The sequence below is a fragment of the Gigantopelta aegis genome, chromosome 10 (assembly GCF_016097555.1).
Source record: "Gigantopelta aegis isolate Gae_Host chromosome 10, Gae_host_genome, whole genome shotgun sequence".
Lineage (NCBI taxonomy): Eukaryota > Metazoa > Mollusca > Gastropoda > Neomphalida > Peltospiridae > Gigantopelta > Gigantopelta aegis.
Window position 1 is genome coordinate 59,656,100 of NC_054708.1, and position 18,255 is coordinate 59,674,354.

Consider the following 18,255-nt stretch of genomic DNA (forward strand, 5'->3'; position numbering starts at 1 on the left):
CTTTTTTGCATTAAACTACATATAACAGATAACATATCATAATATGTACGTTCTTGATATATTCGTGATATTCGTTCTGTACACACACCAACAGATAAATAATGTGCAGGATCGTGCGTAGCCTACAGTAACTGACAAAGGGGAGTGGGGAAGTGAAAAAGGGAATCGGGCACTGTAATATAAGGACTTCTTTAGTTCGTTAAAAAAAACCCTCTTAAACTTAAAAAAAGGCACCATTTTTGCAATCCCCCACTAGCTGGAGCTCTAAGGGTTCCACACCACCATTAATTACTCCATGCAGTTCAATACATTTTCTATTTCAGAAGACATTCTGTGAAAAGGGGCGAGACGTAGCCCAGTGGTAAAGCGTTCGCTCGATGCGCGGTCGGTCTAGGATGGATCCCTGTCGGTGGGCCCATTGTGCTATTTCTCGTTCCAGCCAGTGCACCACGACTGGTATATCAAAGGCCGTGGTATGTACTACCCTGTCTGTGGTATGGTGCATATAAAAGATCCCTTGATGCTAATCGGAAAGAGTAGCACATGAAGTGGCGACAGCAGGTTTCCTCTCCCAATATCTGTGTGGTCCTTAACCATATGTCTGACGCCATATAACCGTAAATAAAATGTGTTGAGTGCGTCGTTAAATAAAACATTTCCTTCCTTCCTTCAATATCGAGAGGGTCTCCCTTGACAACTACCTTGCAAAAAATCAACATACATGTAGGTCCACAACGAATATTTTCAGTTGGCCACCCTCATGTCAGAGCACCGCCTCGTGTTGCTGTTATACAAGTGACAGTGTACCACTTGCACAGTTGTTATCAGTTAGTACTAAATATTACAAGTAACTTCAAACCAATGGGTCAATATACGTGCAATCATCAAAGAAAGGTTTCAAAAGGCATCTCAGAAAATTTGCTACGCACAGGACAGTTTAGACAGGGTGTGGTGGTCTTACATTGGGCTTTCCTCCAAACATATGACATCCGTGTAGATAGCCAGCCCTCAGTAGCCGAGGCTATATTATACACGGCAGCCACTTGTTTTTAAAGTAACACATATGGCGAACTCTATTGCTGTTGTATTTATGGAATACATCTTTGTACGCAATATTTAGCACGGTGTGTGTATGGTATCCACTGGACCTGAGCGATGAAAGGTCCTTAAGACATGCAGCATCGGCTAAGTACAAAGAAGGCTGTCAACAGTACAAATCAAATGAGGAGAAGTGGTCAGAACGATTGGAAACTGTTAAAATGGCCTTGCGTATTATATCATAGATGAGCAACTATTTCCTATCGACACCACACATGGTGGTGTGGTACCTACAGTGTTTAGGCTTCTGAGTATAAAATGGTACACCTGTCAGCTATAAACTTAACCTAAAGGGACCGACCCTAGTTTTTAAACACTAAGGCATATTTTTCACTATTACAGCCGTTTACGATCACTGAAATCAAACATCACTTATATTTTATTGTTTAGATTATCCATTTCCGTACAACCGAAGTGTTTCTGGTCATCCTGGTGTTTCTAATACCACAAAATGCATGAAGTATCGGTTATGGAGTCGCGTTTTAGTCTATTTTTAAGGATAGTTCAACGTCAAAGACTCTTGTGTCACTCAGTTGTATCCAAAGTTGTTACAAGTTTGTAACTTAAACAAACTTAGTGTCCATTTTTACGGTTTGAAACTAGGGTTTAGGTGAACAAATATGCTTTAGTGTTTAAAAGTTAGGGTCTATCCCTTTAAGCAAATAAATTATAGACCTGCTTTACGTGTATATACGATCGTTCATCTCTAAGTTTACCAATGCAATCGATACACAGGATGTCTCGCAGCGATTACCCGTAACAAAGTTCCAGCTAGCCTCATTAAACTGCCATCATGAAGTAAGATTACAGTATATACATTTAAATGGGTCGGTTATATAGATCTGCCGGCCGGCCGGCCAGCTGCCTGTTCTCCGGAACTAATCGATCGTGGCAAGATAGAATCAGGGCAAGAAGAAAATCTGCGGCTATTCATAGCATCTTCGAATAACCTGGTGATGCAACACTGGGTTTATTTCAGTAATCCCGCACACATTAACTAGTCATTATTAATTAATCAGTCAAAAGCCAGCTAGGGAAGATGGTTAAAACACCCTGGCAAGCAAAACGTCCATGAGAATTATTACCGCATTCTGGTAAGCATTAGGGCCCTGTGACGTTAGGCCTCGGCTAAATCATAATATTCAAAGGTATGGTACTGGTAGTGCAGTACTTAACTGTTTCGTTTATCAAAGAACCTGGTAAAATATATTACGTTAAAATTCCCGCATTAATCTTGTAATCTGTGATGCTAAATAATCCAATAGCGGATCCAGGGGTGACCAGGGGTCCGAACCCCCCTCCCCTTTGTAAACCGACCATAACCTTTAAGGGGAAACGTGATTATATTAATTGTTCTGTGTAAAAGGAGAGATCTGTCATCACATATGGACACCCCCCCCCCTCCCCTTTTCAGAAATCCTGCATCCGCGCCTGTAATCTTCATAGATTGTGCACATCATACAAAAACGTCGGAATGAAAGGTGATGGGGTGTGAGGGGGGGGGGGGGACAAGAGGTACTGCCCACACAACCCCACCTTTAGAGTATGCACTGCTTCTGTACCAGTTGAAAAGCGAATTAATATAAACTGATAGTTACTGGTTGTTATCTTCTAACGCCTGTGCACATAACTGTAGTCCACACATAAATTCCTTACAGATGCCCGTTCCAGCCAGTGTTCCACAACTGGTGTAACAAAGGCCGTGGTATGTACTATCCTGTCTGTGGGATGGTGCATATAAAAGATCCTTTACTGCTAATCGAAAAGAGTAGCCCATGAAGTGGCGACAGCGAGTTTCCTCTCTCAATATCTGTGTGGCCCTTAACCATATGTCTGACGCCATATAACCGTAAATAAAATGTGTTGAGCGCGTCGTTAAATAAAACATTTCCTTCCTTCTTGCAGATGTCTTACAAATACAAGTTCCTGGCTACAGGTTATCAGATTATAATGATCCAATTTAAACCTTACAAAAGGCCAGGATCTGCGATGTACCCGATAGCTATATGTAAACAAATAAATTTAAAAATTGTTTTATCCAGTCTTAGCACTCTCAGCGGAAGCCAAATGGTATCCCCAACACAGGTGTGCTCTGAAGGAAGCATGTTGAAGAAAAACACACATGCACCCACAATTATTATTCTATTAGTTCCGTCTACTCGAATAATTACTAACGACTTCACTTAAGAACATGAAATAGACCTGTTGTAGTTGGTAATAATAAGCACGTATACAGCTAATTATGCGGGTTGGGGGGGGGGGGGGTATCTAGACTGTGACAAGCGAAGTTTTTAGGGGTTCTAGTCATGTTTCAATGAAAATATACTTTAAAAAGAAAATTTGCTTTAAGCGAGGGGTAGGGGGTTCGACCCCAAAAACCTCCTCCTGCACACGCGCCTGAATAGAAGCATTAGATAATATATTTTTTTAAATAATAATAAATACATGTATTATTATTAATATTATTTTAAAGAAAAAAGAGAACGGCACTCTATTTTATTATCAAAATTGTATGTAAACAAAGTAAGACATATAAAACAAAACAAAAATAACAAAACAAAGAGAAAATATATCTAAAAGATATTGACGGGTACGAGCGAGAAGGCATAATTTTGGGGTTTGGGTGAAGAGGTGGGTGTGAGGGGATATGTGCAATGGGGTGGGTATGTGGGGGTTGATGTTAAGACTCAGAAGGCGGAATAGTAGTAAACAAAAAGAAAAAAGAAACCACAAAAACAGAATACGACTTAAGAGCGAGTGTACATATCTATAGAACGCTACATGTTCAACGATACCGCATAGCCGACGGAGGCGCTACTCTGTTTAAGTATCAATGACCGCCAAAATAATCGATCACTGGCGGTGAAAGAACAAAGTGGGGCTACGTACCGGTCGGAAGAAGTGGTCGTCCTCGTAGTCGTGCGACACGCCGGCCACCTGAGAGGCGTCTTGACAGATGTCGAATATCGTCGTCTTGCTCATGAAATCCATCGCTTATATCGGTATCGTCCCGACCGTCCCTCCCCGCGAACGGCCCTCGGCGCCACGACGTCAAACGCTAACCGATTCCATCGACTTTCTGCAACCCATATGCTTATGTCTTCAAGAGAATCGGCCGCCGCCGCTGTTTCGCTGTGCCTCGACGTTCTTTTAATATAGTCAGACCAGCTTCTAACGGCTCTCGCCAACCATTCCGACCGACAGAACTTCGATTTTGTATTTCATTTGCAGGCGCGATGAACTGTGCGGGGTGGGTGGGGTGGGGGTTGGGGCTATTGACGGTGGCGGGCGAAGTTTTTAAGTGGTTCGGGTCATGGCATGCTTTCCGGAAAATATATTTTAAAAAAACAAGTGGTGTTTAGGACTTTTAGCGGGGCGGGGTAGATGGAGGTTTTCTTGACTGTAGCGGGCGAAGTTTTTAGGGGATTCAGGTCATGGCATGCTTCCCGGAAAATATATTAAAAAACAGGTGCGTATGTAGGACTTTTAGCGGGGGGGGGGGGAGGGGGGTCTAGACTGATGAGCAAATTTATAGGGGGCGTCGAGTCACGCTCCACCGGAAAATATATTGAAAAAACCCAGGAGAAAATTTGCTTGAGCGGAGGTGAGGAGGGGTTTCGACCCTCAAAAATCCCCTGCTCACGCGCCTAAAAAAGAAAATTTGCTCTGAGCAAGTGAGTTCGACCCCAACCCCTTTGCACATGCATCTGATTTGACCGGTTCTCAAAGCCACCAAACGGTACGAGATGGTGCAGGTTAACGGTCGCGGGTGTAGGATTTTTCTAAGGAGTGCAACGTCAAAAGGGGCACCTACTGTGATCTAAAATATACTGGCGTGTGTTATATACATGTAATCTTGCTCCAGAAACACCATCTGATCTAGATAATATACCTTCCCATTAAAACGAAGTATAAATTCATTATATCCATACGTTAAACACTGGATGTTTCGAGGGAGGGATATCTCGAGCGCCCTCCCCAGGATTCGCGCCTGAAGTGCAGGTTAGATCAAACGACTGGTCTAGATGTTATCAAGAAATAAACAACTTCATCTAAAGAAGTCCAGAGAGTTGAAGTTTCTTTAATCATTTATAAATTTAGTATTATGTATTATGTCTTTAAATTGCATTGTTCTTCATACGTAAATTTGCGTACAAAATAGATAGGCAACAGTTGACGTTATGATCAGCCTCCGTCGGTGGATCCTCTGATGCTTTCCCGTTCTAACTACTGCATCATGACTGGTATATTAAAGGCTGTGAAAAGTGCTATCTTACAACTAAGGGTTTCTTACCTCCTGCTCTAGACAGTATATATAGATATTAACCGCGTAATTGGCTACTATACATATAATCTATAATATAAGTTCAAGGGCCATAACTCTGTCAGAGAGAGAGAGAGAGAGAGAGAGAGAGAGAGAGAGAGAGAGAGAATAACTTTTCAGGGTGAGGTTGTTTCCTCTTCTTTCTTTCTTTCTTTTTTTTTTTGGCGGGAGTGGGGTGGGGGTGGAACTAGTCCCTGCCTTAGATAGTCACGGCCCTCAAAACCACATGTACTAAATAATGCAAGCACAACTGATCTGTTATTAAAGCACAAAACAAGCAATTTAACATTACAACACTTTTAACATGTTATATAAAATGGTATAGCCCGAGTACTCTGACGACAAGAGGGCTAGACGGGCATTTGAACAACTGTTCAAATGTCCGTCTAGCTCTCTTACTATACCGCCAGAGTATCGGCTAATAATTACATTGAAGTTTAAACTGTCACTTTCATATATTATGATATATTAGCTCATCTACAAGAAGGTCTTAGAAGAGTCATAGTTAAGCCCATCTCCCACCCACAATTATACATGTGTAATCTTTAAATGTTTTAATTAGTACCGCCAAATGTAATATTTTGTTTAATAAACAATTTAAAACGGTGCTCATGACTTGTCGGTTAGAAATTATCGAGAAGCTTTTGCAGGCGCGGATCCTGGGGGTTGAGAGGGAGATTTGGACTCTCACGACGAAACAAAAATATTTCCCCCAGTTATTTTAAAGTGCATTCACCGCTAATATACAACTTCCATTTATTTAGTTGCATGTAGACATCCCCTGCAAAACTCCCTGGATCCGCGCCTGACTAGTGGCAAGGAACGATTATTGATCTACGGCATATTCTGTCACATTTATATTATTTTAAAATCGTCGTATGTAAACTTGACAGCAGGAACAAAGGTATATGGGATGGCACTTTACTGAGATGTCAGAATGAATTTGCCTTAAATCTCTTTTACGCTACTTTGGCTTCCACATTTATAGGCGCACACGATGTAAATAATATATTAATGGAATAAAATATTTCGGCTGCAAATGTGATCTCGTTGCACAAGCACGGCGGAAGCAAGTAAACATTGGGCGGGGGGTGGCCGTACCCTGATCAAAATCCGGAGGGGGGGGGGGCACTACTTTTTATAAACAAATGAAACACTATACAAATTAAACCCTGAGATGTATATGCTATTTTCTGGAATAAAAAAAAAGTGACATTCTCGGAGGGGGGGGGGGGCGGGGGGACTGCCGTCCGTCACAACACTGCACGTACAGGGCCGTACCCTCCGGGGGGGGGCAGGGGGCAGCTGCCCCCCCCTGAGAATCTTGTCCTTTTTTTTTTTTTTTTTTTATATCTAGTAATAGCATAGAAATGTTTAATCTTTATAGTATGTTAAAAATTATTTATAAAATTTAGTGCCCCCCCCCCCCCCCATGGATTTTGGTCAGGGTACGGCCCTGACGTATCAACAGGTTTTTAAATGCAGTGCAATGACATGATTTGGCATCCATGTTCAGCGCCGGAATTAAGATGCATAATGCTATTTTACTGTATTCCTTAATCTGATTATCATCTAGTGTAAGTGTCGGGTACTCGAATCCGGGTCGAGTCTGACTCTCGAGTAGTCGAGTCCAATATGTTGGACTCGTTGAGGCCCTAGTTGGTTGTTTCACGGTGACGATCCGGTCGACACAAGCACACCATATAGGCCTAATGAAAAAAGCACGATCAAAATTAAATGTATCGGTCAACCTAAAATTAATTGCCTTGTATTGCTTAAGTTAGCTGCAATCGCAAGTGCTGTAAATTTATGTTTTAGTTTAAAATTAATTAGGACTAAAACTGTTTTCTGAGGATACAAGAAATAAAAAACGAAAAGTATGTTTTGTTTAACGACACCCCTAGAGCACATTGATTTCATGTGTGATTTGTGCGTCTGTCACAAGGGAAAAAAACCCGCATGTCTACTAAACTTATTGAACCGACACAAATCATTCAGACTCCGTTTTAATCGCAACCCGATGTGGGTTTGTTGCTAGTGGGGTTTTTTTTTTTTTTTTTTAGAATTCCTGGCGATCACGTCTACTTCTCGGGCTTTTCCAATGTTTGCAGTTCAAAAGCCAGCATTCAAATAACCTGTCCGTAAAATCGTATGGAAAGTGTGTTTTACGTTCGACAAATGTCGTATGTCAGACCGTCAGATGACTCGGATGCCTACATATGGAAAGCCAGCTTTACGTAACCCTACGTTTTAAACCCGTTAAAATAAGAAAACTTATGTAACGGCCACTCATACGCCATATAACCGTAGGCCTAACTAAAATGTGTTGAGTGTGTCGTTAAATAAAACAGTTCTTTCTTTCTGTAGTATTCTGTATATTTAGAACGCAAATAAAACTATAAAAATCTAAAAAGTACTTATTTATTTTTACATTTTAATCGTAATTTCCGATTTGATTAATCTGCACGGTTTTAAACATTAATAATGTCAATTTGTGACGAACATTTCTTAGACGCGAAAGGTGGGAACCTATAAATACCAAATTGGAATGGATTTAACGCTGGCCTACTTCCTTTCCTTTGTAACAGTACGAACACACGCAATCGGCGAATAGATGGCTCTGCTGGTGCGAGGTCAGGGGTCATTGTGAATGTTGTTGTTATGCACAGCTTTGATGGAGTATCGAAGACGACTCGTGTGAACTACGTTTCTTGTCACCTGTGGGTATGGGGTGTTATCAGCATCTGTTGTGCGTGTTGGTGGTAATCTGTGGGCTGTGGATAACGAACTGTGATGCAGAAATACACCGAGCAAAGGCCGCGACGCACAGGACTGGAGTCAGCGGCGTGAAAAACAGGCGTACCTCGTTCTATTCCGACATGGAACCCGACTCAAATTCGCAGAGCATGCAGCCTCAGTTGGAAGACGATCCCGACCTGGTATTCGGCGTCTGGACCTACTCGCTGATGGGAGCGGTCCTCGTCGGCTTCAGCGGGATATTCCCCCTGCTAGTTATCCCCCTGGAAGCTGGACCGGCCCTCAAACACGGAGGCAAGTAACCTTGAGGTTTGACATGATGGGATGGGAACCTACCGGGTATGGATGTAGAACACTGACGTAGCATCACACATCCCCCCCCCCCCGCACTTATATGTGTATATATGTGTATGTATATCTATACATATATATGTGTATATATGTGTGTGTGTGTGTGTATGTATGTATGTATGTATGTATGTATGTATGTATGTATGTATGTATGTATGTATATATGTATGTGTGTGTGTATGCCCCCTACATTTTGTGACAGTTATAATTATATATATATTAATTATCATTTTTAACGAGCCCCTCCAAACCTCCCCAAAGTTCCATTGGTATTCCGTCTCATGTCATTGCCCCCCCCCCCCCCCCCCCAATGGATTTTCTGGATCCGCCACTGTAACCCATAGTCCGGAGGGATGTATTGACTTAATGTTCCCAGAACTATGTAGCCGCCACCCCAACACCCATATAAAAATCTTGGCTACTCCTGTGGTGTACCTAATATTTCACTGTGGGTTGTGGAAGATGTGGCATTAATGTTATTAGTTCATTAAGATAAACGTAGAGTGTTCAATGTATGTCTTGATGAATTATAATGTAATATAATTAGGAGACATTACCGGTAATAAACATGTCGCCTCACATTATACAACTTTGACAAAGTCAATTACTCTATAATTTATTAAAAACAAATCCCATCCCCAGGGCTACTTAACTGGGCCCCTTCCTTAAGTATCTTTCTTTGTAAATTAGGAAAACCACTGAGTTTGTGTAACAGTATTGAATTACCATTTTTCAGTGTAACTTTAACAGACAGATGGTAAAACTGTTAACCAAATTTCTCACGGTTTGGTAAATTTTCACACAAACCTCCTTTAAATACAATGTATTCACAATTCAGGTGTTTGTTATAATTATATATCCATTGTAAAATGTTCCAGTTTTTCCCGCAGCATATTGTACCAATAAATAATAGCAGTAAAATAACTAAAACACAACACATGCATTACATATATACCGTATTACACGTGTGTGTGTATATATATATATATATTGGTTCAAACAACTTTACATTAGTTATGTCCCTGCTGTGTTTAAAGGCATGTACACTATATATATCCAGAATACAAAGGCATATTTTGCCTCTCAGTTTGTTAGTTATGACCCATTAACACTATTGAGTCCACATTCAGATGCACAGTCAGTCTCTAGGTGGGGGTTCAAGTCCGATTTTTATCTAAATTTTATACAGTAAGGCAAAATTAATTTTTTGTCCTTAAGTAGGGTGTCTGTGCCCTTGCCCCTCCCCAATGCCCATGAACCTGTAATGTATTACTGATATTGATGGCTACCCTGGTCTCTGAATGCCCCATGTGTTTAATTAACTTGAGGGTACATAATAAAAACAAAACAGACCATAAGTGCCCCTACTAATTGGTTGTGGGTCTGACATGTTTTGATATTGGACACTGCATTTCATGCACTTCAACAAAATTTAAAATATTACAAAAATATATCCATTAATTTCCATGATTTTAGGTTAACTAATTGTACCCCGGTTCCATACCCTCTAGCCATAACCCTGATAGCTAACCTGCAATGATCTAGGTGGCAGTTAGTGAACATTGGGAATCGGTGTACCAGGAAGTTTTACTGTAGGATATGTACAATGGATTAGGTGTGTGTGTGGTATTATCAGTATGTATTACGTTACACTCTGCCTAAACCAGTATATATATATGCTCAATAATTTCCATATTTTAAGTAGTCTGCTATCGATTAGGAACATCAAACTTGTTTTCCTGTGTTCATCGATGTGACAAAAAGGAAAGGCCTGATAATAGTGATAAATTATTAAATAAGCTTTGGTGTCTAATATAATTATCCGTATTTCACGTTTTATGTAATATACTAACTTCATGCTGTGTCTTCTTTATAAATTTTATTATCTAGATATCTTCCTTAAAATGGGTGACACTGGTGTCTCTGTAAATAACACAGTAACTGTATGTTATCACAGGTACTCCATATCGTGATGCATCAAAATACAAAGATCCTCATTTTTCATTGCAACTTATTTTCGTGCTTATGTTGATTAAGGTTCAAGCATGCTGTCCTTGGCACACACCTCAGCTATCTGGGCTGTCTGTCCAGGTTATTTGTTAGTGGTTAGTGAGAGAGAAGAGTAGTGGTCTTACATCTACCCATTGAGTTGTTAAAACTTGCTGTGGGTGAGAGCCGGTACCGGGCTAAGAACCCTGTTCCTACCAGCCTTATATCCGATGGCTTAACCACGACAGCACCGAGGCCAGTAGATCCTCATAATCCTCATCTCAACAACATAGGTCTAGATCCTATGGTATCTAGGAGTGTGTAGTATTACTTGACTTAGTTTTATTAAGTGATATAGTTTACATTCGTCAAAGATAACATCAATGATATTGATAACCACTATGTATGTTTAACATTAACTAGGTGAACTATAGTCCTTATCACTGGAAATGCCTTTTTTATACTATGGAATTTGCTACAAGCTGTTTATTTTTTAGCCGTTTGTACACAAAAATAGTAATTTTATATTATTTCCAAAACACGTTTACTTTTTTTCTTACATCAAACCAAACTAAAATTATTTTAAAAAAAACATTTTTGTAGATGTGGGCTTTCAGGTGTCAGTTTCCCAACTTATTAGTATGATCAAGTAATTTTTAAAATCTTAACACCCATAAAAGTAATAAACCCTCCCCCCCCCCCCCCCCCCCCCCCACCCACACACACAAAACTGATGTCAAGAAAGTGATATATTTCCGTCAATTCCGCATATCCGTCAATTCATTCATCCATGCACAAACACACATTCACACACACACACACACAGCAGTAAATTCAAAATCTATGTATAAATGTTACATCGTTTTTCACAGATGGAAAATATTTTCAATTTGATGAAACACATTATGAAAGCAATTATAAGGACTATAACATACAGTGGTAAAAAAAAAAAACACCCAAAACCACCAAAAAAACATCACTACCAGTATCTCATTTCATTTCTTATATCCAATTAAGGTTCAAGCACATTGTTCTGGGCACACATCTCAGCTCTCTGGACTGTCTGGTCAGCACAGTTGTTAGTGGTTAGTTGTTGGTGGTTACCAGTATATAAAGTACTTATTTTTATAACAGCCAAGCGTTAAGAGTATACATTTTTCATTAGTTAATAACATTGGAGTAGACATTGCTGTAGGATATACACTGGTGTTTATATTTAATCAATACATATAATAGATATCACACATCAAGAGTATTTAGTATTTTGTTCACCCATAATCTCATCTGCTGCATATATCATATTCATGGTATATAAATCTTAAATGGAACTCAGTGCTAAAAACCCATGGAAATAATGTAGGCACACCATAAAAAAATGCATTTTTCTATTATTTTGCCAACCCTCTGAACAAAAATCCTGGGGGAAACACTAAAAAATGCTTCTTTTTTTTATCATATGGAGACAACAATGATAATGATTTAGTTTAAAATATTTGGCTGTCAGTGTTGATCTATAAATTAGATCGAGATTTATTCAATAGATTGATAGTATCAGTGTTTCAAAAAGGTAATCTTAATTCTTATTATCCTCAACAGGGCTGGCAGAGTGTATTTAAAATAGGGGGAGGGACTGTCAGTGTTACAGCCTGGGAGGGAAATATAAGGGCCCATAGGGTCTGGTCCTGTTGAAGGAGGTTTGGGGTTATGCTCCCCTGAGAAATATTTTATTTTAGGTGTCTAAATATGGCATTTCCAGATTTCTGAGCACAATAACAGTAAAATTGCAGCCGAGGGCCCTTGCAGTTCTTGTGTTCCACAGCCCTTGCCGAAGTGGAAAGGTACTCGATATCATACCTCTCCCCCATTTCCATTTCCTAAAGGCCTGTGTACTAATACTGTTGTTTACAAGCATTAGGTGATACATTTGCTTTATTATTTAACTAGCCTCGGTGGTGTCGTGGTTAAGCCATTGGACAGAAGGCTGGTAGGTACAGGGTTCACAGCCTGGTACCGGCTGCCACCCAGAGCAAGTTTTAACAACTCAATGGGTAGGTGTAAGACCACTACACCCCCCTGTCTCTCACTAACCACTAACAACTGACAACTAACCCACTGTCCTGGACAGACAGCCCAGATAAATGAGGTGTGTGTGCCCATGACAGCGTGCTTGAACCTCAATTGGATATAAGCATGAAAATAAGTTGAAATGAAATGAATTTATTAGTTAGTTTTAATTATACTAGTATGTGCATGCATATATAAGCAGGGTTTCTGCCAGAGGGTAAAATAGGTATGGCACCATACCCAAATGTTTTGGCAGATTTTATTTTTTTAACTTAACTTTTTGACAAAATTAATTACACTTTCAATTACTGTATGATTTTCTTAACTCTAACCCTAAATTTAACCCATTGTCTTTCTGAGGAAGATCCCCTATACCCCCTGTTGACTGTGGTTGTATTCAGTTCCATAGCACCATACCCAAATATTTCTTTCTGGCAGAAACACTGATAAGTAATGATACAATGGTTGATTGTTAACACTAATAACCCTATTAACAGTGTAACAGTGTTAACTACACAAGACACGTCTTTCCTTTTCCTCTTCATACTTTAGTTGACTGTCTCATGTGGACATTTCTCAAATTACACACAGTCACAGCAAGTGGTTGTAGTACCCGGTACTGTAAATCAGCAACATTTTTGCTATCAAATTATTATCACCATACCGTATGTTATATATTCACAAGCATATGCACATGGACTAAGCATATATACCAAAACATATTACTTTTTCAAGGGGCCTGGTCTATTTTTTCATTTTAAAAACGTAAGCGAAACTGACACACCCCTCTCCCCCCCCCCCCCCCCCCCCACACACCCACAGGTTATCATGAGAATACTTGATAATACTGAACAGCCCATAATAATGAAATGCTTGGGATGTTAAAGTCAAATTTCATACCTGGTATATAGTTTCACATTTTATTATTCATACATGTAGGTTGTATGTGTTCAGCTTGCATTCATTTCTGACAGTAATATTCATTTTATTTAAATATTAAGTGTACACATTACTATCACACAATATTTACAGTAGTTTGTAATTTGGCAATGATCAGAATTTCCCAATGAATGTTCATATTCTGTAACCATTATATTATTATGAGAAAGGTATGGCATATCTGGAATGTGTTCATTGTGTTGGTATAATATACTAGTTGTTAAAAAAAAAAATGTAACAGAACATGGAAAGAAAGAATTTTTTATTTTATTTAATGACACACTGAACACATTTTATTTACGGTTATATGGCGTCAGACATATGGTTAAGGACCACACAGATTTTGAGAGGAAACCTGCTGTCGCCACTACATGGGCTACTCTTTCCAATTAGCAGCAAGGGATCTTTTATTTGCACTTCTCACAGGCAGGATAGCACAAACCATGGCCTTTGTTGAACCAGTTATGGATCATTGGTCAGTGCAAGTGGTTTATACCTACCCATTGAGCCTTGCGGGGCACTCACTCAGGGTTTGGAGTCGGTATCTGGATTAAAAATCCCATGCCTCGACTGGGATCCAAACCCAGTACCTACCAGCCTGTAGACCGCGACACCACCAAGGCCGGTATAACAGAACAAGTGTGACATTATAATAATTATGTAAATTTTAATATTGTCAACACATGTTATGCAAAAAAAAAGAAGAAAAAAAAGATTTAATTGAAAAATACTGTTGTTTAAAATAGACTTGGTCAGTTTTATTATGATAACAGTGTTTTTTAATATTGAATTTCAAATTACAGCATTTGTGAATTAAAACAATTAATAATAAAAAAAATTAAAATACTGTTGTTTACAATAGACTTGGTCAGTTTTATTATGTTTACAGGGTTTTTAAAATTGATTTTCAAATTATAGCAGTTGTGAATTAAAACAATTAATAATAAAAAATGTATCTCCACTGCATGTTACAGTTTATAATCCCATTATTAACAAGCTAACCACCCATTGTCAGTTGGATACTTATTGTCAGAATGTTGGGTGTTAACAAAATTATCTCGTTCATCATAGTTTAAGCTGCCAGACAGATTTTCTTTTTCAAATTTCATTCTGAAATGTATATAGGCAATCAAATTTATTCAGACCAAACAAAATACAGAACCATAAATGATAATTAAAAATACTGATTATTGAATAAGTAGCATTTTGGCATGTTTAAAATAAGATATATCTTTGAAATTAAACATCAGTTAATATTTGGTGAGTTAGTGAATGATATACAGGTTTTAAACCATGATTTATGCACAGTATAATATATTCAGGAACTGTGTTTGCTGAAGATTAATGATATTACAGATTTATATGGTATTTTCCTTGTTTGCGGTTAACACTTGTCGTCATGGGATGGAACAGAAGTACTGCAAGGAAGAATAAATAGGTCTACTGACCTCAGTTGTATGCACAAGCTGTTTATATTACTCAAGTAATGTATATGTTAAACAGTCTACTTGTTTATGCTACTGACCTCAGTTGTATGCACAAGCTGTTTATAGTACTCAAGTAATGTATATGTTAAACAGTCTACTTGTTTATGCTACTGACCTCAGTTGTATGCACAAGCTGTTTATATTACTCAAGTAATGTATATGTTAAACAGTCTACTTGTTTATGCTACTGACCTCAGTTGTATGCACAAGCTGTTTATATTACTCAAGTAATGTATATGTTAAACAGTCTACTTGTTTATGCTACTGACCTCAGTTGTATGCACAAGCTGTTTATATTACTCAAGTAATGTATATGTTAAACAGTCTACTTGTTTATGCTACTGACCTCAATTGTATGCACAAGCTGTTTATATTACTCAAGTAATGTATATGTTAAACAGTCTACTTGTTTATGCTACTGACCTCAGTTGTATGCACAAGCTGTTTATATTACTCAAGTAATGTATATGTTAAACAGTCTACTTGTTTATGCTACTGACCTCAGTTGTATGCACAAGCTGTTTATATTACTCAAGTAATGTATATGTTAAACAGTCTACTTGTTTATGCTACTGACCTCAGTTGTATGCACAAGCTGTTTATAGTACTCAAGTAATGTATATGTTAAACAGTCTACTTGTTTATGCTACTGACCTCAGTTGTATGCACAAGCTGTTTATAGTACTCAAGTAATGTATATGTTAAACAGTCTACTTGTTTATGCTACTGACCTCAATTGTATGCACAAGCTGTTTATATTACTCAAGTAATGTATATGTTAAACAGTCTACTTGTTTATGCTACTGACCTCAGTTGTATGCACAAGCTGTTTATATTACTCAAGTAATGTATATGTTAAACAGTCTACTTGTTTATGCTACTGACCTCAATTGTATGCACAAGCTGTTTATAGTACTCAAGTAATGTATATGTTAAACAGTCTACTTGTTTATGCTACTGACCTCAGTTGTATGCACAAGCTGTTTATATTACTCAAGTAATGTATATGTTAAACAGTCTACTTGTTTATGCTACTGACCTCAATTGTATGCACAAGCTGTTTATAGTACTCAAGTAATGTATATGTTAAACAGTCTACTTGTTTATGCTACTGACCTCAGTTGTATGCACAAGCTGTTTATAGTACTCAAGTAATGTATATGTTAAACAGTCTACTTGTTTATGCTACTGACCTCAGTTGTATGCACAAGCTGTTTATAGTACTCAAGTAATGTATATGTTAAACAGTCTACTTGTTTATGCTACTGACCTCAATTGTATGCACAAGCTGTTTATATTACTCAAGTAATGTATATGTTAAACAGTCTACTTGTTTATGCTACTGACCTCAATTGTATGCACAAGCTGTTTATAGTACTCAAGTAATGTATATGTTAAACAGTCTACTTGTTTATGCTACTGACCTCAATTGTATGCACAAGCTGTTTATATTACTCAAGTAATGTATATGTTAAACAGTCTACTTGTTTATGCTACTGACCTCAATTGTATGCACAAGCTGTTTATATTACTCAAGTAATGTATATGTTAAACAGTCTAGTTGTTTATGCTACTGACCTCAATTGTATGCACAAGCTGTTTATATTACTCAAGTAATGTATATGTTAAACAGTCTAGTTGTTTATGCTAACTGTCTGCAGCTTCTGTGCTGTTAAATACCTACCGTAAACAATGTTTACTTAGGACTGAATGTCCATGACAGTACCTAGTTGGGGTGAGGTGGGGGAGTGGGAATGTGGATGTAACGGTTGCTCTTCTAGAAGAAAAAAAAGTTATTTTATTTTTAACAGTGTTCTTTTTGTTTAGCTGAAGAAGACATAATTATTAGGGATGTAATGATTTATTATAACTTGAACTTTTTCTGACCACAATACAATTCTCAATACAAGCACAATCAAGAATCACTGAAATTCAAATAAACTTTTCTCATTTAATTAAACTAAAAAATATGTTTACACATTTTTGTTCCAATACACACCCACCAAAATCGAATATATCTATCAAATGGCTGTAATTATATGTATGCATAATAAAGAATATATTTTATAGCCACAGCATTAGTGACATAGTCCCGGGGCCATTTGGAAGTACATGTGCTCCAGAAGTGTGGATTTTTTTAAGATGAATTCAAAAATCTGTTTCCTATAGCCGTTCCCACAGGGAAGGCCTTTTTTCATACTATGGAATTTAATACAAGTTATTTATTTCTGAGCAGATTAATTTAAAAAAAAAAAAAAAAAATTATTTCCAAAAGACTTACTTTTCTTCTTACATCAAACCAAACTGTAATTATTTACCAAATTTTTTTTTAAAAATTGTAGGAGGACTATAACTATAAATTAATTGCCTACGTGACGCTTTTTCAAATTTCCCAACTTTTAGTATTAGGCTTGATTTTAATTGAATTAACTTGACTGTTTTAAAAAGAGATCATCTGTGCTACGATGTTGTTTTCAAACCAGTCTAGACAGTTTAATTTAATGATTACAGCATAGCATATTTTTGTCTGATATACATGTATTGTAATTGTAAAAAAAAAAACCCACCATAATTAACTGTTGCCCAATGAAGCTACTTTACATTAACCTGGGTCATGTATACTGCCCAGCTTGTGGTTTTGTTTTGTGGTCAGGTCATGTAATTTTTAAACATGCTCATATACCACTACGGTTTCGAGCATGTCCGCCCCGGGGCCGATCTCTGGATAGTGAGAAGTCTGTCCCAAGACAGACGTTTTTTGGTGGCATATCTGAATTTCTAAGATAAACTTCATTTGCAGCTTTCATTTTTAGTATTCCAAACCCAGTTGCTTCCCCTGTTCAAATTCGGCATTACATGAAAATTACAAGTTAAATAGAATGGAATAAGATCACAAAATGAAAAGGTTTTGTTAATCTTGAAATTTAAAACAATTTGTTTGTGTTGGATGTCAAACATTTGGTAATTTTGACAGTTAGTCTTAGAGACAAAACCCACTACATTTTTCAATTAGTAGCAAAGGATCTTTTATATGTGCCATCCCACAGACAGGACAGCACATACCACAATCTTTGATATACCAGTCGTGGTGCACTGGTGGAAATGCCAAATAGCCTGATGGACCCACCAAAAGGGATCGATCCCAGACCGACCACGCATCAAGCGAGTGCTTTACCACTGAGCTATGTCCCACCCCACATTCAAAATTTTAAACACAAAATGATCCCTGCTTTAACGTGGTTAGGC

General features: G+C 38.1%; 2 protein-coding genes across 3 annotated transcripts in view; one reads left to right on the forward strand and one right to left on the reverse strand.

Moving 5' to 3' along the window:
- LOC121384668 (F-box/LRR-repeat protein fbxl-1-like) overlaps positions 1 to 18,255 on the reverse strand; it is an 82,104-nt gene that overhangs the window by 51,967 nt on the left and 11,882 nt on the right. Inside the window, exon 1 of one of the 2 annotated variants that reach the window (XM_041515151.1) lies at positions 3,988 to 4,122. The exons of the other annotated variant lie outside the window; for it this stretch is intronic. Coding sequence (XP_041371085.1) covers positions 3,988 to 4,089 — 102 coding nt within the window. The 5' untranslated portion in view covers positions 4,090 to 4,122. Of the gene's footprint in view, positions 1 to 3,987; positions 4,123 to 18,255 lie in introns of those variants that run through there. 2 annotated transcript variants of the gene reach the window in all.
- Positions 8,105 to 18,255, forward strand: part of LOC121384669 (zinc transporter ZIP13-like) — a 32,228-nt gene continuing 22,077 nt past the window's right edge. The window contains exon 1 of the mRNA XM_041515153.1: positions 8,105 to 8,473. Within this exon, the coding sequence (XP_041371087.1) occupies positions 8,149 to 8,473 (325 nt within the window). The 5' untranslated portion in view covers positions 8,105 to 8,148. The remainder of the gene's footprint in view (positions 8,474 to 18,255) is intronic.